General features: G+C 39.3%; 1 protein-coding gene across 1 annotated transcript in view; it reads left to right on the top strand.

Annotated features, from left to right (window-relative positions):
• Positions 1-20530, top strand: part of SLC26A3 (solute carrier family 26 member 3) — a 39358-nt gene that overhangs the window by 17746 nt on the left and 1082 nt on the right. The window contains exons 9-20 of the mRNA XM_012455914.2: positions 2667-2814; positions 2926-3039; positions 3145-3222; positions 6527-6622; positions 8276-8382; positions 9856-9925; positions 10019-10111; positions 11981-12076; positions 12703-12933; positions 14795-14849; positions 19196-19338; positions 19469-19534. Coding sequence (XP_012311337.1) covers positions 2667-2814; positions 2926-3039; positions 3145-3222; positions 6527-6622; positions 8276-8382; positions 9856-9925; positions 10019-10111; positions 11981-12076; positions 12703-12933; positions 14795-14849; positions 19196-19338; positions 19469-19534 — 1297 coding nt within the window. The remainder of the gene's footprint in view (positions 1-2666; positions 2815-2925; positions 3040-3144; positions 3223-6526; positions 6623-8275; positions 8383-9855; positions 9926-10018; positions 10112-11980; positions 12077-12702; positions 12934-14794; positions 14850-19195; positions 19339-19468; positions 19535-20530) is intronic.

The following is a 20530-nucleotide window of genomic DNA, read 5'->3' on the forward strand; positions in this document are numbered from 1 at the left end:
TGTATTTTTTTTTTACTTTAAAACAGCCAAATTCATACAAAAAATTAGCTGGGCATGGTGGCGCGTGCCTGTAATCCCAGCTACTCAGGAGGCTGAGGCAGGAGAATTGCCTGAAACCAGGAGGCGGAGGTTGCAGTGAGCCAAGATCGCGCCATTGTACTCCAGCCTGGTAACAAGAGCGAAACTCCGTCTCAAAAAAAAAAAAAAGCCAAATTCTTTTAAAGGCAAGTATATGTTTTATTTTTTTAACGAAAAAAATTTTTTTATCACCAGATCTTCATGTGTTACACTTAATGAATTTCAAGCATCGCTTTTAATTTTAAAAGTTTTAAAGTGAAAATTAGGCTGAAACTGAAAGACTATTTCTAGGGTTTCCTACCATTCTGCCACTTTCAAGCGATTTCACTTTACTTGAATCTCTTGGGAGACATAAACCAAATAGAAAAATAAATAAATAAATGAACACATGCAAAATCAAACAGGATCTTGTCAGGAGGGTTTGGAAAGTAAAAGATGAACTTAAGATCACTGAGTCACACCTTAAACACCAGTCTTACTTAGTAAGTATATTTTCAATGTCAGTGCACCTCTCTCCACAAAGTGTGTGGGGTGTGGTAGCAGGTAGTCACATTTTTAACTATTACTTTCAGCAGAGAAGCAGTGTAACCTAGTAGGTAAGCTCAAGTTTTCTAGAGACAGAGTGCCTGAGATTTGATTCTGACTCACATTTTAAGCTTGAGCACATTACCAAAAGCTCTGTGCCTCAATGTCCTTGGCTGCAAAAATGAGGCTAAAAATAATAGCTATCAAGGAGGATTCTTTTAAGGGTTAAGTGAGTTAATACATGTAACATGCTTAAGTGCCTGACTTATAAAAAATGTTCAAATTACACTACTATTGTTACTAGTTTAACACCTAAATTAGGTAGCAAGCACTTGAGCTTTTTACACTCCGTATTTGTTTCTGGGTGATGACTGAGTAGGTACTTTAAGTTGCTGTTGATTGCAAATAGACTATAACTGGAAGGTAGTGATTGTTAATCATTGCTAACCTGCTGTTCATGAGTATGCCACCTTAGAAATTATCTTGCAAAGCCTCATACACTACACACAAATAATTTGGCTGAAGAAAAGTGCTCATTGAAACAGTAAAGGAAACACAAGGGGTATATTCAGATTCCAGAGGGATCCTATAATAATAGCTAATGGGCACTTTGTATTTTACAATATGTGGATAGTATTTGCATTTATTATTTGACCCTCCCACAAAACTGTGAAGAAAAGATAGTAAGGCCAGGTGCCATGGCTCACGCCTGTAATCCTAACATTTGGGAGGCTAAGGTGGGTGGATCACTTGAAGTCAGGATTTACCAGCCTGGCCAACATGGTGAAACCCTGTCTCTGCTAAAAATACAAAAATTAGCCGGGCGTGGTGGCAAGCACCTGTAGTCCCAGTTACTGGGGAGGCTGAGGTTAGGGGATCTCTTGAGCCTGGAACCCAGAGCTTGCAGTGAGCTGTGCACTCCAGCCTGGGAAAGAGAAAGAGACCCCATTAAAAAAAAAAAAAAAAAACAGAGAATAAGTGTTATTATCCTTACTTTACAAATGAGGAAATGGTGGCTTGGAGAGGGCAAGGGGCAGAGCCAGGAAATGAACCCAAATCTTTAGACTGTAAATCTTCACCACACCATTCTGTCTGTGGTGTTCAGAGACCAGAATAAAAGAATAATAAGGTCCTGTTTATTAAAAAAAAAAAAAAAGCAACATTCTAAGCTAACTTTTGGATTTATAATGGCATCAGAATATGGCATAATAGTACTTCTTCAAAATTAGAATTAAAATGTATTACCATAGATATTCACAAAATGTGAAACAGCAATTCAGAAAGAGTTGATTGGATCTAATTAACCTTCTAATAAGTTTGATGTCAGAAATACACGCTTATAGGAGTGGAACAATTTAGTAAATTGATTTTGAGTTTGAGATACATGCACCTTTTATAATACAATTGGTAAATATAATTGAACTGGTCTGCATTCGTGAGGCATAAGCACAGAAGTATCCCCTGTGAGTTGAAGATTTCTCTGGCACTAGATCACTTTAAAGTGAAACCCACTCTCCATTAGGGTCATGACTGGTTCTAGCATTGCTGTGAAGTGCACACAGAGTCCAAGGCCCATTTGTTTGCCAGGAGTTTTCCATGAAAGGTTATTATTATCAATGGAAAGAAGACTTTTTTTTTTTTTTGCTTTCCTTGTCTCACAACTGTGTTTTCTCAAAGAGCCTTCATCTATGGATAACTATTGGGAGCATTTTGGGTGATGCTTTGCAACCAGTGTAACAATACAAGTGGAACAGAAGACATTTTGCAGGAAGCTTATGGGAATACATATGCACATTATAATGTGGTTTTACTGGCAAAATCATATCTGACTTACCACTATCCTTGGATTGAATTTGCAATCTTTTACCAGATTCAGTCAGTGTTGCTTTTCAGCATTAAGAAAGCAGATTCCAAAGTTGTCAGTGGAGCTAAATTCTCGTTAATCATACTCCACAGTGAGACACAACTCAGCCTAGATTGCATTCATTCATTGTTTTGCCCAATGATTATATCAGTTTATCAGTTGGTTGCTGACATTCAGACTTGCTTAATTTCCATTTTAGATTTATGCCGCCTGTTACACCTGACGTGCAGATTATCCAAAACACCATAGGAGATTGCTTCGGCATCGCAATCGTTGCATTTGCAGTGGCCTTTTCAGTTGCCAGCGTCTATTCCCTCAAATACGATTACCCACTGGATGGCAATCAGGTAAGTATAAAACCTACACTGGGTCTCCCTGGGCAACTTTAAATAATATTTTGCACACATAGTATCAATGGTGCCACTTCTGAAAAAGGTTCCTCTTTGTTTTCCTGTCAGGAGTTAATAGCCTTGGGATTGGGTAACATAGTCTCTGGAGCATTCAGAGGATTTGCTGGGAGTACTGCCCTTTCCAGATCAGCAGTTCAGGAGAGCACAGGAGGCAAAACACAGGTATGTCAAGAGCTTTGCTGAAAGCACCATCCTAGCATCAGTCACTAGAAAACCCAAGCCAGGGGAAAAGTTGAGTTGGTGATGCTATTTTTTTTATCCTCACAGATTGCTGGGCTTATTTCTGCCATCATCGTGCTGATTGTCATTGTAGCCATTGGATTTCTCCTGGAGCCTCTACAAAAGGTAACACTCTCTTTGGATAGCATCTCTTCCTTTTGGTGGTAAATCAAGGACCCTGGTTCTCAAATTCTGAAAGCACAAACTAAACTAGGGAAAACGAGGTAATGACAAACTCTCAAGTACTCTTCTTATCCAATACTCTGTGTGAGCCAAAAATATTTATTTTCCCCTGGCAACGTGTTCTGAATGCTGGGAATACAGATGCCCAACCTGCTTTATCTCCTCTACACTCCGCATGTGCGTAGCTTCAAACAGAATTAATCTTGAAATAGGAGGGCACCCTGGCACCACACCTTCCACACGCATGGACTGAGTAGAGGTTTTCTTAAAGTTTAAGGTAATCAGGCCCTCTATCTAATTCAGAGAATGACACTACCAGCCACACAACTCACTCTTAGGAACACACCCTGAAGCTCCTAGAACTTTGGTTTAACTCCAAGACCAACACTGTCGGATTGTGAGATGGGAGTGAACAGCCAGCACAGACCTCCCAGCCCTACTCTCATGCTCCTCCATCTGTAAGTTTGAGGGTTTAGTTTAATGCACTATAAACTTCTGCGGCACTCAGATGTAAAACATACCATTGAACCCTGGAAAGCAAAGGCTGTCTAGGAAATAAGATGATGGTAAATACATTGTTCCTTGTGGTTTTAAGATAATTTTGAGGTGGTACATGGAGCCCTGTTAACCTCCTTCTAATCCTGGCTCTGCCATTTATTATCTGTGTGATTTTGGGTAAATTACTTAACCTTGCTGAACCTCAAGCACCACATGTGTAAAAGAGGAAGGGAAATAATACCCAGTACCCAGAGTGACTATAAAAATAAATAAGATCAGCTGGGCATGGTGGCTCACGCCTGTAATCCCAGCTCTTTGGGAGGCTGAGGTGGGCGGATCACCTGAGGTCGGGAGTTTGAGACCAGCCTGACCAACATGGAGAAACCCCACCTCTTCTAAAAATACAAAATTAGCCAGGCATGGTGGCCCATGCCTGTAATCCCAGCTACTCGGGAGGGTGAGGCAGGAGAATCGCTTGAACCCAGGAGGTGGAGGTTGCGGTGAGGCAAGATCGCACCATTGCACCCCAGCCTGGGCAACAAGAGCAAAATTCCATCTCAAAACAATAAATAAGATCATGTATGTGAACTACTTAGCCCAAGGTTTGGCATATGATAAATACTTGATAAATGATAGTCATTATTATTAATAATACTATGATTATTCGTCACTGTATTACACTTCTGGTTACAAAGGACGGAGAGATATGATACAGCCCACCAACATCTATTGGCTGTTATCTAGGCCTGTTTCCCTTGTTGGTTGGTAGCGAAAAGGTACTTTGATCCCAGGTTTCTGGACTCCCAGTATGGTCATCCCAAAGAGCTCACTGGCCAAATCCATCTTCAAGCAGGGCAGAGAACAATTTGCCAAAAATATGCATTCTCCACATGGAATACTTCTGATTTCAAAATAAGAAGAATGTGTATCTCAATAAAAATAAATGCACATGCACTCACGCTACATAGAGAATTCCACCCTCTCACACTTCTCCCCGGGAGTTAACTTGGGTTTTACCTAGCCCACATCAATTTGAAGACACTAAAGAAATAACTACCATCTAAAATCCTGTCTGTCTCCTGAACAAACTAGTCAAGGACATTGTCCAAGATATAAATCAAAGACCCTTTTATAAAGGATCCTGTGATATGTTCTTTTTAGACCATTGTAGTCAGGAATGTCTTTGTTTCACCTGAATAGCTATTTTGCTTCTTTTTACCATATGAAGGCAAAATAACTCATTAAAAAAAGCTCATAATAAATATTTGTTGAGTGCTCAGCAGAGCCCTAAGCATTTTATCTGTATTTATGTATTTAATCCTTTATATCAAATGCAGTAGGGATGCCAGTTTCCTGTGGAAATTATCCCCCTTTCTTTTCTATGTAATCTTTACTTTTAAAGTACTCTATTGTATATTTATGTCATTGTAAATTACTTCAAATTGTTTTCCTGTGGAATACTGACTAGGTGGGAAATAATGCCCAATGGAAAAAAAAAACTGTCTCTTCTCACAGGTGTCTCTTGATATATTTTATACTTACAGAATTAAAAGTCCTGCAAAATGGAGAGGCCTGTTGTACAGTCCTCTGAATTCTCCACAGTGGTGATCTCTTACATAGCTGTAGTACAATATCATACTGTATGTTAGTATAGTATGTTAAGTAAATGATAGACTTTATTCAATTTTCACCATTTTTTAACTGGCATTCACTTGTGTGCCAAATTTTTTAAAAGTCACTTAAGGCCACATTTCTTCTAAATTGTGACCTCTATTCTCACAGTTAGCAAAGTTAATTGCTTAGATATGACATTATGAGGGTTACCTGAGAAAATTAGAAATAGGCAGATCAGTCCAGCTGTTCTCAAAACATAAAAATAAAAACTATGTTTGGCTTTTCTTTGTACACTGTGTTTTCATGGTGTAGCAGTATACAAATTCCATATTCCATTCAGAATCAAACAGCTGAAATTGGCAGCAGGGACAGGAGGGTGAAGGGCATGTTCCTACAATTATGTTAAAATCCAAAGAATGAAGAGAATATACTTAGCTATTCAGCATTTTTCACCGTAACTATCACAATTCCAGCAAGACAAAAGATCACATTCTGGCAGTGGAAGAATTGGAAGCCTGAAGTGCGGCTGTGGCACATTAGTACTGGCCTGGGAGATACTCGTTCATTAGCTCATGCACTCATTCACTGACTAATTTTAAAACCCCTCCTATATGCATTTACCATAGTAAGTTTTGGGGATGTCATAGGAACTAGATAGATATGTTTCATGCTGTCCCAGAAAGCCCACCTCAACTCATCTCATTCCAGGACCTCAAGCTCCCCAAGCTGTTTCGTTTTTTTTTTAACAAAGAGCTACCCCCATCTCCTCAGCTTCAATAAACACACATTAGACTGTCTCTGCTTGGGATAAATTTATTCCAAGTGTTTATCTGTCATAGGTCTAAGATCTGCCTTTCTCTGTCCCAAGGTGCAGGCTACTAAATGCCATCAGATCATCTATCTCATAATCACAAGAGCAGTCTAGCCCTTGTCACTGTGGTGGGGACAATCATGGGGACAGGTCAGAGTCCCAGTTCTGGTGTGTCTTGTACAGCATCAGACACTGGAAAAGGGTGTATGCTTTGATATGCTTTGAGGCCCTTTAAAGCACTCACTTATCTATAGCCTTCACCTTTGCTTCTATGTGGTTTATTTCATTAACTTAAAGTACATCTGGTGTTTATGTTTCTTACAGTCTGTCCTGGCAGCTTTAGCACTGGGAAACTTAAAGGGAATGCTGATGCAGTTTGCTGAAATAGGCAGATTGTGGCGAAAGGATAAATATGATTGTGTAAGTAGACTATTTGAAAGAGAGATAAATCACAATTGCATTTTAATGCTAATATGAAATGCATGTTTATATTGTAAACTAAGTGAAATTTTATTTCTATGTATCCATTCAAAATAACCTTAGTTTGTTTTATTTGCTATTATTAAATTGCATACTGTAATGATCATTTTCTGGGACTTTAATTTCTTAAAATGGGCTACTTTTAATTTAAAAGAATGGGCTCCATGAAACACTAGTGTAGAACTTCCTTAGACCTGTTCTAAAAGTTCTCGCAGTAATCCCAAATACCACAGAAAGTCTCTGAATTTTAGGGTGTGCATGGCTTCTGTTCTTCATTACATAATGTGTTTGTTTCCATGAATCTGTGAAGAACTTAATTTCTGAGCATTCCTTTTCGAAATACTCTCGTTTGGAAAGGCTCCCCCTTGCTCTCACATGCTTTGCTATTTTAACAGGGCCAAAGTCTGTTGTGTAAAAATGCTTGTTAACATACCCATAGGTATTTAAAGATCATAACTAGTAATTTACACTTGGTTTACTTTTGTGGGGCATTTTAACACCCTTTTGGTGTGCTAAAATTCTTATAAAGATAGCAACCATTAATTACATCTGCAGACCAAGAATAAGATATTCTTTTTTTTTTTTTTTTGAGACAGAGTCTTGCCCTGTCACCCAGCCTGGAGTGCAATGGTGTGATCTCAGGTCACTGCAACCTCTGCCTTCTGGGTGCAAGCAATTCGCCTGCTTCAACCTCCCGAGTAGCTGGAATTACAGGCACATGCCACCATACCCAGCTAATTTTCTATATCGTTTGTAAAGACAGGGTTTCACCATGTTGGCCAGTCTGGTCTTGAATGTGATCCACCCGCCTCAGTCTCCCAAAGTGATGGGATTACAGGCATGAGACACCGTGCCCAGCCTCTTTTTTTTTTTTTTTTTTAGAGATAGGATCTCCATCTGTCACCCAGGCTGGAGTGCAGTGGTACCATCCTCGCTCACTGTAAGCTCAAACTCCTGGACTCAAGCGATCCCCCTACCCCAGCCTCCTGAGTAGCTATGACTACAGCCACACTCTACCATCCTCAGCTAATTTTTTTTTAGTTTGCAGAAACAGAGTCTCACTATGTTGCCTAGGCTGGTCTTGAACTCCTGGCCTTGAGTGATCCTCCCACCTCAGCTTCCCAAAGTGCTGGCATTACAGGTGGGAGCCTTCATGCTCAGCCTAATTTGCTGATTTTAATGTACAGCAACTGCTTCTATTAGGTTGGTGCAAAAGTAATTGCGGTTTTTGCAGTTATAATTATCACTGTGACAGACAATCCCATTTCCTAAATGGGCTAGAGATGGGATTAGAAATGAATATACTTTCTTTGAATCCTCTTATATTTGCTTTTCTTTTTGTGGCCCAGAACCTGAGCCAGCAGAAATGACCTCTTGACACAAGTGTCTTCTGTGCACTTTGCTCCTTAGCCCAAAATGGCAACTTCCAGTTTCCAGTACGCCTAGCAAATTTTTTAGTTTTTTTTGTAGAGACAAAGTCTTTCTGTCGCTACAAAAAAAAAAGAAAGAAAAAAAGTTTTTTTAAAGATCCGTCTCAACATTGTACTTGAATCAAAGTCAATCGTAAGTGTGTGTGTTGCTTTCTTTTCACAGGTAATTTGGATCATGACCTTCATCTTCACCATTGTCCTGGGACTCGGGTTAGGCCTGGCAGCTAGCGTGGCATTTCAACTGCTAACCATCGTGTTCAGGACCCAATTGTGAGTGCTCAACTTGCCTTGCATCCTGGCAGGCTTGGACCTGCCCTAATCAGAAGAGAAAAAAAAATGTCACTGGCTAAGAGAACAGTAGTTGGTTGATAGGTGTGCATTTCTGTCAAGTTGGGTAGTTTATCCTCCCTCCAACTGCTCACCTCAAGGCCTGGAGGACAATAGCATGGCCCAGGTTTAGAGCATCAGCCCAGGGAGGAGACCTGCTGTTGGTCTGCTCCTGGCTTTGACTCCAGTTCAAATAAATCATATAAATCTCTGAGTCTGTTTGCCCAGCTATAAACCAGAAGTGATTCTATTCCAAGCAAGTTTATTGTCTTTGCCTTGAACTTGTTAAACATGGAAATGTGTTACTGAAATTGTGAGAGTCTTCACATCTAGTGGATGGATTTCCTCTTCATAGATTGTTAGATTGCACTTGTACCTTTAAAATATGGAGCTAGATTAGAGAATTTCTCAAAGGCCTCTCTTGCCTTAAAATTCCACAAAAGCCATTTGGAATTATTGATTTTTAATAATCATTCAGTCCAAGCATCTTTTTAATCTTAATTTTATTATTATTATTATTATTTGAGACAGAGTTTCACTCTTGTTGCCCAGGCTGGAGTACAATGGTGCAATCTCAGCCCACTGCAACCTCCTCCTCCTGGGCTCAAGTGATTCTCCTGCCTCAGCCTCCCAAGTAGCTGGGACTACAGGTGCCCACCACCACACCTGGCTAATTTTTGTATTTTTAGTAGATACGGGGTTTCACCATGTTGGCCGGGCTGGCTCTTGAACTTCTGACCTCGGGTAATTTGCCTGCCTCAGTCTGCCAAAGTGCTAGGATTACAGTCATGAGCCATGGTGTCCAGCCTTGATTTTTTAAAATCTCTGCCATGTAACATCATTACCATGTGGTTGCTCAGCCTATTTTGAATTACATAGTGTGACAGAAAAAGAAGCCTCCTTGAGAACTAAGGAGGCTTAGAGAACAGAAATTGTTATCAAAAAGTCAATCCCTGACTGAAGAAATACACCGATATTGAAATACTCCCATACTCTTTCATTTATTTAAATTTCGTTCCATTCTTTACTGGGAACCCATCAAACATAGAGGCAAACTGAATGATCATAAGCAAGTCATTTTACTTTTCCATGTCGTCATCCATACAACTGGGTATTCATATCTGCCTTACCTTATGGAATAACTGTGATATTCAGAATCAAAATGGCAAAAGCATATGGAGTGCTTTGTAAACTGTAACATGACAAATGGGAGGCATTTTTTAGGTGCTGTGAGAGGACACAAAGATAAGTAAAATAGGGTGTTCCCTTCCAGGGTCTCCGATGGTATGATGATTTCCCCAACCTTTTACATTCTGAAAAGTGAGCCTGTTTGGGTATGCTGGAAAAAATCAGTGTTAGCTTTATAGGCCTAACAAATGTGCACAGATGATTTACTTAGTGTTTTTCTCCCTACAGTCCAAAATGCAGCACGCTGGCTAATATTGGAAGAAGCAACATCTATAAGAATAAAAAAGATTATTTAGATGTAAGGGAGATTCATTTTTTTTCTTTGACTTGCTAAATGATATTAAGTATGGATCTAATGGGCACCATCTAATAATACTTCTTTGCCTTATAGATGTATGAGCCAGAAGGAGTGAAAATTTTCAGATGTCCATCTCCTATCTACTTTGCAAACATTCGTTTCTTTAGGCAGAAACTTATCAATGCTGTAAGGTTTGGGGCTATTTAATTGTTTTTTCTTGTAATCTTACTGAATATCTGGGAATGTGTCTCTTCTGTAAGGTCACTGTTGAGGCTGGGTTGTGTCACATATGTTGAGGTGGGGTTGCGTCAGTGTTTTTTGTCCCATGTCCCAGAGCAGGTGAAACTACCTTATGGGTGTTTGTTAATATGTTGAGAAATAAGCCTCTTCAGATGACATCTAATATAGAAAAATCCTTTTCTCAAACTCTGCTGTAGAGTAAAAAAAAATTTCCATGTTTTGGGCTGCTGGCTTTTAGTAGGTGTCATCCTACAGATTTTCTTTGGGCATCAACTTTAGAAACAATGAGGGAGCATTTAATATTTGATCACATCATCAAAGAGATTCAGTATGGCAGCTGTAAATGAATAGTTAATACTAAATAACAATAAATACTGAGTGTCCCTGGCAAACTGGAGAGATGATGACAAGGAAGCAGTCTTGACAGTAAAGACAAAGAGCTCAGGCCTCACTCTTGAAACATGCCTTTTGGTCTACTCTGTAGCTTGCATAGAGCTTCTGCCTTAAACCTTAATTATTATTATTAGTTTGATATGCATCGGATATTTTTCTACCCAGTTTCTTTGTTGTTGTTTGAAAAATGAGATTATATTGTATATTTGGTTTTCTATACTGCCCCTTTTGATTAGTAAACTTCCATCTAACTATATTTTTTGTCAAGGATTTTTTTTTTTTTTTTTGAGACAGAGTCTCACTCCATCACCAGGTGCCAGGCTAGAGTGCAGTGGCACGATCTCGGCTCACTGCAACCTCCGCTTCCCAGGTTCAAGCAATTCTCCTGCCTCAGCCTCTCCAGTAGCTGGGACTACAGGTGCGCGACACCATGCCCAGCTAATTTTTTTGTATTTTTAATAGAGACGGGGTTTCACCATGTTGGCCTGGATGGTCTCGATCTCTTGACCTCATGATCCGCCCGCCTCGGCCTCCCAAAGTGCTGGGATTACAGGTGTGAGCCACTGCAAGGATTTTTTTTTTTTTTTTTTTGAGACAAGGTCTCGCTCTGTCACCTAGGCTGGCATGATCACAGCTCACTGCAACCTCAAACTCCTGGGTTCCAGTGATCCCCCTGCCTCAGTCCCCCAAGTAGATGGAACTACAGGCATGTGCCATGACACCACACTAAATTTTTAAATTTTTGTAAAGACAAGGTCCTGCTTTGTTGCCCAGGCTTGCCTTGAACTCCTGGCCTCACGCAATCCTCCCACCTTGGCCTCCCAAAGTGCTAGGATTAGAGGCGTTAGCCACCACACCTGGCCAAGGATTTTTTATTACATAATTTGATCCTCCTCTCTTATTTACCTGGAACTAAATATTACAGCAGTAAGAACTCATTAGGTTGAAAAGGGGAAATAAAGATTAGCCTCAAACATAATACTAAAATTATAAAATAATAACATACAATTACATAAATTTTAATAAAATAAAAATTACATAGAAGCAGAATACTTGCATAGGTGCCACCCATACTCAATAAATAGAAAAATAAATAAAATAAAATCCCCTAAGAGTTGTGTAGGTTCCAATCACAAACAGATTCAAATAGAGTTTATGTCTACTCATGGGTAATTTATGAATGAATCCTGGACTGTGTCAGACAAAAGCTTTTGACTGTTGGTAACTGGATATAGGTGGAGCAGACCATGGGTCTGACACAATGTTGTTGCTGATGTTGTTTAAACCACTTTTAAATTTTGTCACAGATATTTTTATTACCTGTCCCAATCCCTCAAATCACTCCAGTGAAAGTTGTTAGAATTATGCTATATAAGTAACAGAATATTCAGTACTCTTATAACACAGCAATGGGTTTCTCAGGTTGGCTTTAATCCACTTCGAATTCTACGCAAGCGCAACAAAGCTTTGAGGAAAATCCGAAAACTGCAGAAGCAAGGCCTGCTACAAGTGACACCAGTAAGTTTCTTGAACGCATATCTATGCATTAAAGCTAAAAGCTCAGTAAAGGATGATTCAAGGTGTTAGTTCCATTCCTTTAAATGAAATGCCAGACAAACAAGGGATTTCATGTGTCAGTGAATGTTCTATTTTAAAATGACATGTTTCTGAGGGTCTCCCTAAAATTTTGACTCTCCTGGGAAAAGTACCAAACACAAGTGTCTACAATCTTGTTGTTGTTTTGAGACATTGTCTCGCTCTGTGGCCTAGGCTGGAGTGCAGTGGTGCGATCACAGCTCATTGCAGCCTTGACCTCCCAGACTCAAGGGACCCTCCCACCTCAGCCTCCCAAGTAGCTGAAACTGCAAGCACATATGCCATCACACCTGGCTAATTTTTTTTATTTTTTTCAAAGACAGGGTCTCGCCATGTTGCCCTGGCTGATCTCAAACTCCTGGGCTCAAGTGACCCTCCCACCTCAGTTTCCTAAAATGCTGGGATTACAGGCATGAGCCACCAAACCCAGTCCAATCCCGTTGTTTGGCTCAACTCTGAATCAGTGCTTCTGAAACTCACTGGCTATCCCTGACATACACAATGTTTTTCCTGGTCACAGTTATCCTGCTTGTTATCCTCTCCTGCAGAAAGGATTTATATGCACTGTTGACGCCGTAAAAGATTCTGATGAAGAGCTGGACAACAATCAGGTGGAAGTACTGGACCAGCCGATCAATACCACAGACCTGCCCTTCCAGATTGACTGGAATGATCTTCCTCTCAACATTGAGGTCCCCCAAATCAGCCTCCACAGCCTCATTCTCGACTTTTCAGCAGTGTCCTTTCTTGATGTTTCTTCAATGAGGGGCCTTAAATCGGTAATTTCTTTGTTCTTAATGGAAAAAACCAATCAATGGCTAAAGGTTAAAAAATTGTATTTGTGGGTCAGGGGCAGTGGCTCACACCTGTAATCCCAGCACTTTGGAAGGCCAAGGTGGGTGGGTCACCTGAGGTCAGGAGTTCAAGACCAGCCTGGCCAACATGGCAAAACCCCATCTCTACTAAAACTACAAACATCAGCTGGGCATGGTGGCACACACCTGTAACCCCAGCTACTTGGGAGGCTGAGGCAGGAGAATTGCAATGGAAGGTGGAGGTTGTAGTGAGCCAAAATCGCACCACCACACTCCAGCGTGGGGGACAGAGTGAGACTCCTTTTCAAAAAATTAAAAAAAAAAAAAAAAACCATAAATTGTATTTGTGGAAGGATGCTCCTTTAGGTAACGCACATTTAATTAGAAGCAACTTATAATCTTAGAGTTCCATGGAGGGAAAGGTGGTGTTCAGTGGACTCTTGAAAAGGGCATTTTCCATGAGGCTGAGTGCTAGATTGAAGGGAATCAAAGCTACAATTCTAATGTATGCTGAATCTGTTGGTGGACAGCTATGCCCACATTCCTTTTAAATTTCAATTCTGTGGTATTTTCAAATATTTGTGAGTGCTGTATCTAATTATTCTGAAATCAGAGAAGATCTGGAAAGGTCCTGGGAAAAAATGTAAGAGTGGATCCTTTTTTTTTTATCCTCATCCGTTATAAGCTGATGAAATTTCACTTGGCTATTTTTAAATATGTCTCAAAAAAAAAAACCCAAATAGATATATGATAAAATAAATGTCACATATGATTTCAAAACATGACTGAAACAATCAGATTGCAGTCTGTTTTCTTTCCACAGATTTAGTGCATTTCTAAAATAAATTAGTTTCTAACAGAAATGCAGAAACATATAAAAAGAAAATTTAAGAAACTACATCTTTCTCTCTTTTCTTGGGTTTTCACAAAATCTGCCTAAGTGAGAGCTAACCTAAGATAAGACCTATTAAGCATGAGTGAACTGGATACAAAATTAGAAAATGGAAGATTTTCTTTTTAATGTCAGCATCATATAACTCTCAAATCTGCTTGTGTTTTCTTTTTTTGCTTTTGGGTTTTGTTTATTTTAGGTTTTGTTTACTTTAGCTTATGTTTCTGCATTTTAACACACACACACACACACACACACACACACACACACATTTATTTTTTGGTCCTAGCAGTATAACACAAAGAACAGGGCCTCTAATCCTTAGTTAAGTGCCTAGAAGAGGTTCTGAAAGTGTTTATCAATAACAGTAATGATATTAGTGATCATCTAATCTTATCAACAATATAATATAAGCTACTTTACTTTACATGATCTCACTCATATCACTGCTGGTATTTGTTCTTAGCCTAGAGACCAGAAAAAATGGATAAAGATTCATTGGTGTTAGTTACATCCATTCATCCATTATTCTTGTGGACAAGAATAATTAGCAACTTGCAGTTCATAGGTTCTTTTTTAAAATTTTTATGTAGCAAGAAAGCTCTAGCTGAGGTCATCCCAAAGAAGACACTATTTTAAAATTAAATCAGAGGTGTTCTTATGAGTTTGAGACAGAATGTTTTCCCATAATACTTCCCTCAAGAATGATCATTTTTAACTTCTTACTGAGGAGAAGGCCTCCTTTATTTGGGTTTATTTCTGGCATACAGACTTGTTTTTAACTTTCTTATATCTTCACATATTACCTCTTTTCAAAATGTTAAAGGTTCTAAAAGCAGTATATCACCCGTAAGGTATAATTCTGATTGTTTTCTTTACATTTTTGACAAGTGAAACTGTTCCCTAAGGAAGATAATACTTTCTTTTTAATAGATTTTGCAAGCATTTATCAGGATCAAGGTAGATGTGTATATTGTTGGAACTGATGGTAAGTTGCTTTATTTTTGTTTTATGTTCTGACAATCACTTCACTGTCAACTGTCAATCTAGACAGCCTCTCCAAAGAATGAGTATTTTATATGATCAAGATGAAAATCTGATTTGCAGCCAACCCAATAAAAATCCCTATGGAAATGGCATCTTTATATTTTAGTTATGTTGATATGTAATTAAATGAATTCTGCAGTTTGGATCCTGATTTCATAGGCAACAAAGGAGGAATATGTTAGCCATTTTTTACTCTAAACTTCCTGAAAAAGTAGCCTTGTTTTCTGTCTCTCTTCCTCCCTTCTCTTGCACGCTGCAGCCCATAACAGTCTGGGTTACTTCACCTGCTGATGAGACCATCCTTGCCAAGGTTATCAGTGCCGTCCAGATCATCAGGATTAACTGCTTTTGTCTGGGATCCCTCTGCAACAGCTTATTTAAGCATCTGCATCTCTCCCTAGCATTTTCTTTAGCTCTCTCCCTCCCTGACCCTGGCAGGACAGTTCTGATTCACCTTCTACCTCTCAAACGGCTCCTCAGGGTCTGACTTTTGTTCTTTTCCCACTCTGCCAGTCTTCCCCAGATTTCAACCTCAAACGCTATTCCATAGTTCTAATTCCACAGACTCTTTCTAGTCAATTTCCTACGTTTATGATTTCATGTATATCTACTTGTTAATGAATCCCCAAACTATACCTTCAGCCCAGACCTTTCTTCTGAGCTGCAGACCAATGGATTCAACTGTCTGGATGCCCCCAGGCACTTCAGATACACATTTTAAAAACTACCTTTAGGATTCACCCTCCCCAAAATGCTTCTTTCCTATCACAATCACTGCATCACTGCTTACCTAGTTTTCCAGATAGAAACCCTTAAACCATCACCAATTTCTCCTCTCCTTCCCTCTAGTGAGTGAGTCACTAGCCTCAAAGGTCCTATGAATACTTCCTCTTAAATCAGTCTCTTTGTCTCCATTTCCAGACCTTAATCTAGACCCTTATCATTTCTCAACTAGGCCTTCTAGAAGGACTTTCTAACTAGTATCCTCTCCGTCCCTATAATGCTCTCCCATCTCATTTTCGGAAAGAAGGCTTCTGCAGGAATTTTTCCGACAATAACTGAAAACATTCTTGCTTCCCCAGGCAGAGCACTGGGTCTTCAGACTGTTTGCATCTACAGAATACACACATATAGCATAATTTTGCAGTTCTGTTTGCGTCCCGACTAGACTGTATCTCTTCCAGGGTAGGTATTGTTCTTGCTTTCCTTCTTATTCCCTGTCTCTTCCCTAGATCCTAGGACATGATATGGGCATTCAGTAAAGACTTACTGAATAACTACCATTTGTCAGGCACTGTTCCAGTGCTGGGAATACAGCAGTGAATCTGACAAGCCCCTGTCCTCATGTAGCTAATAGTCTCATAAGAAAGTCATATAATAAACAAATAAAAGCATATTTCAGGCAGTGATAAGTGCTAAGAAAAAAGCAGGGTTAAGAAAGAGAGGCTGAGAGCCGTGGCTCATGCCTGTAATGCTAGCACTCTGGAAAGCTGAGGCAGGCAGATCACTTAAGACCCGGAATTTGAGACTAGCCCGGGCAACGTGGTGAAACGCCGTCTCTAAACAATAAATAAATAAATACAAATAATAAATACAAAAATTAGTTTGGTGTAGTGGCATGTGCCTGTAGTCCCAGCTACTCAGGAGGTTGAGGTGGAAGGATTGCTTGAGCCTGGGAGGTCAAGGCTGTGGTGAGCTGTGATCATGCCAATGCACTCCAGCCTGGGTGACAGAGCAAGACCCTGTCTCAATAAATAAATAAATAAAAGAGAGAGAGGAAGAGAGAAAGAAAGGAAGGAAGGAAAAGGAAGGAAAGGAAAGAAAAAAGGAAAGAGAAAGAAGGAAGGGAGGGAGGGAAAGGAAAGAAAGGAAAGGAAGGAAGGAAGGAAAGAGAGAGAGAAAGAAAGAAAGAATGACTGGTGATCAGGGATGTCCAGCAATACGACATTTTGAGTAGAGACTAGAATGAAGTGAGGGAGTCAACCTTGACGGTACTTAGGGGGAGCATTTTAGGGAGAGGAGACAAGTGGCACACAGGTCCTTAGAAAGGTATGAAATTGGCATCCTTCCTCTCTCCCTTTCTACTGGATCCTGTCCCTAAAATATACAGACATATTCTAGTTTCAAGACTTTTTTTTTTAACTTTTAAGTTCAGGGATGTTACGTAGGTAAACTCATGTCATGGGGGTTTATTATACAATTATACATTCCTGAACTTACGTAACATCCCTGTTTACCTACGTAACAAACCTGTATTTATCATGCAGGTTTGTTATATAGGTAAACTCAGGTCATGGGGGTTTATTATACAATTATTTCATCACCAGTTATTGTATTTCATACAATATACCTGGTGAGAAATAATTTCATACCTGGTGATGAAATAATTGTATAATAAACCCCCATGACATGAGTTTACCTACATAACATCCCTGAAGTTATGTAACATCCCTGTTTACCTACGTAACAAACCTGTATCCATCATGCACGTTTGTTACGTAGGTAAACTCATGTCATGGGGGTTTATTATACAGATTATTTCATCACCACGTATTAGGTCTAGTATCCATGAGTTATTTTTCCTGATCCTCTCCCTCCTCCCACCCTTCACCCTCTGAAAGGCCCCAGTGTGGGTTGTTCCCCTCTATGTGTCCATGTGTTCTCATCATTTAGCTCCCACTTATAAGTGAGAATATGCGGTATTTGGTTTTCTGTTCCTGCATTAGTTTACTAAGGATAATGGCCTCCAATTCCATGTACCTGCAAAGGATATTATCTTGTTCTTTTTATGGCTATATAGTATTCCATAGTATGTATGTACCACATTTTCTTTATCCAGTCTACCACTGATGGGCATTTAGGTTGATTCCATGTCTTTGCTATTGTGAATAGTGCAGCAATTAGCATACGCATGCGTGCATCTTTATAACAGAATGACTTATATTCCTTTGAGTGTATACCCAGTAATGGAATTGCTGGGTCAAATGGTATTTGTCTTAGCTCTCTAAGGAATCAGCACACTGTGCTTATACACTGTTGGTGAGAGTGAAAATTAGTTCAACCATTGTCAAGTCTTCCTTATAATTAAAAATATCCCCTTGATACCAGGAACCTTTAATTCACTAAACAATTTTACCCTTTTCCCAACATCCCAGCTGTTTTGGAAAGTATCTGTTACTGTTGTCTCTGCTGCCTAGCATTCTTTCCAGTCTTTATCAAAGATTATCACCTTCCTTCCCATTGCATGCCACCCACTCCATCCCAGGTCCTGGCAGCCACAGTGCCCTCCATGCTCCCTCTCCCTCTGTCATTGAAAGCTTGCCTGTGAACAGAAGAATCCATCTCCATGATGGTGTACCTTCTCTTCCTCCACTTTTCTCCAAATCCTAGGCACTTTTAGATGTTATCTGTTCAAGTTTTCCCAGATACCCACCAAGAGGAAACTTTCTCAGAATTTTTATAGTACATGATCTATATGTCTCTCGTATATTCAACAAAAAATATGAAGACACACTATGTGCTGGAAATTATTTTAAAACTAAGAATACAATAAAGGAGAAAAACTAGATTGCTCCTTGCCCTCATTATTATACAACACTTTTCCTGTCAGTACTACACATACACGCTCTATCTTCCTTGAGGGCAAGATTCAGGTCTTAATTTATCTTTTGATCCTTCTTATTACTCAGCCAGAGTTTTGCACATGGTAGACATAAGGTAATAGTTGGTTGAGTAATCTATGCAAACAAATGCTGTTTAGTGTCTACAAAAGTGGGATTTCTCAAAGAAGATTAGAGAGGTAAGTAGTAAGGATGATGTTTTCTCATAAAACCCATCAGCTTTGGGAACATGGGCTACAATCAAGAACCACAGCATATCACCATCCATAAACATATGTTCTATTTTGGCAGAATCCCAAACTTTAAATCCCAAACTTCAATAATAAGCCACACTTGATACTCTAATCATTAAGCAGGGAGATAAACTCACTAGTCTCCTGCCTAAATGAATTAATTTTCTTCTAGGAACTACTTTTTTGCATTTGCTCCTTTGCCTTCCTCCTTTTTACATTGGGGCATGAAATATTTTTTGTATTAGAAAGGTATTTGTTAGTCCTAAAAGACATTGCACTAATGATAGACCAGTATTGTACCACTGCAACGCACACTTAACCAAATGTCAAGGAAACGCACATTTGCAAATGGAAGGTGAAATTACTAACCTCGAGGTGAAACCTGTGGCCAAACAGTTGTTTCTTCCTAAGAGTTGTTGTTTTTTTCTCTCCAGATGACTTCATTGAGAAGCTTACCAGGTGTGAATTTTTTGATGATGAAGTCAACAACTCAATATTTTTCTTAACAATCCATGATGCCGTTTTGCATATTTTGATGAAGAAAGATTACAGTACTTCAAAGTTTAATTCCAGTCAGGTACCAGCTCTTTGATGACTTTCATAATTGCATAAGTAACCATCTGCTCTCCTTAAATTTCTCTTAATTTTTCAACATTAAAAACAAATCAGTCCCTGGTTCATACATATTTCCATTCTCGTTTTCTCAGGAAAAAGACGGAAAAATGGATTTTACCATAAATACAAATGGAGGATTACGTAATCGGGAATATCAGGTAAGATTCTTCAACAGGTTTATCTTCATCTAGACATCACAGCAAAAAAAACCTTCAAAGTAGCGAGACCACTTCCTGCATGTGGAGGAAAGTCGAGCACTTGCTTGAGCCTCTGTGCCTCATCCCTAGAAAACTGAAGCAATGCTAACCAATCTCACAGGGTGTTTTCAGGAAAAGAAACTCAGACCCGTATAGAAAAAGGATGAAAAAATAGTGATAATAGATCTCTCTTAATGCAATATTGAGCATATAATTTATTTTTATTTTTCAAAGCACTTACAACAATGCTCTTACTCTGGCCCTGTAATAATCCACGTGGCAGGGAAGGTATTGCTATTCCCATTTACAGGTGAATTAGCAACGAAGCTGATAAGCTAATACACGCCTCCTAATAGCCAGGTGCATGAGAAGTCCCTAGCGCAGAGCCCAAACAATGAAACTTAAGTTTCTATCCTTCCTTCCTTACTAGAGTGAGTTGCCAATTCAGGGTTTAACTGGAGAGTCCTATTTCATTGTAGATGTTCATTTCTAGAACATTCAGTCCTTTAAAGCAATGTTTCTAGTTTGGGGAAAGTACAATCACAAATTAAAATGGGTTTCTGCTGTAGACCAGGTAGGTGGCAGGTGTATTACATTCATTATCTCAATCCTTATAACCATATACAAAGAAGATATCTTCATTTTCCAAACAAGAAAAGTAAGAAGCCCAGACAGCTTAACTGATTTGTTTGAGGTCACACAAGTGACTCCAACAAGATCTTTCTGATGACAAGACCTGTCCTCTGTTCACTATAGTACACTATCTCTATCCTCTGGTGAAAGACTAACAGATCAGGGGACCAAAGAAAGAATTTAATGATTGTCTTCAAGCATGGCAGGTGGCTGGTGGTATTTCTCTTAGTTGAAATGTCTCAAAAAAGAAATTTCTATTTGAAATGAAAAAGAAATGTACAGCATAAGATAAACCTGGGACTTATTAAGAGTGGTATCAAGTAG

The sequence above is a fragment of the Aotus nancymaae genome, unplaced genomic scaffold (assembly GCF_030222135.1).
Source record: "Aotus nancymaae isolate 86718 unplaced genomic scaffold, 86718_ANA_hifiasm-v0.15.2.pri h1tg000002l, whole genome shotgun sequence".
In the NCBI taxonomy this organism is placed as follows: domain Eukaryota; kingdom Metazoa; phylum Chordata; class Mammalia; order Primates; family Aotidae; genus Aotus; species Aotus nancymaae.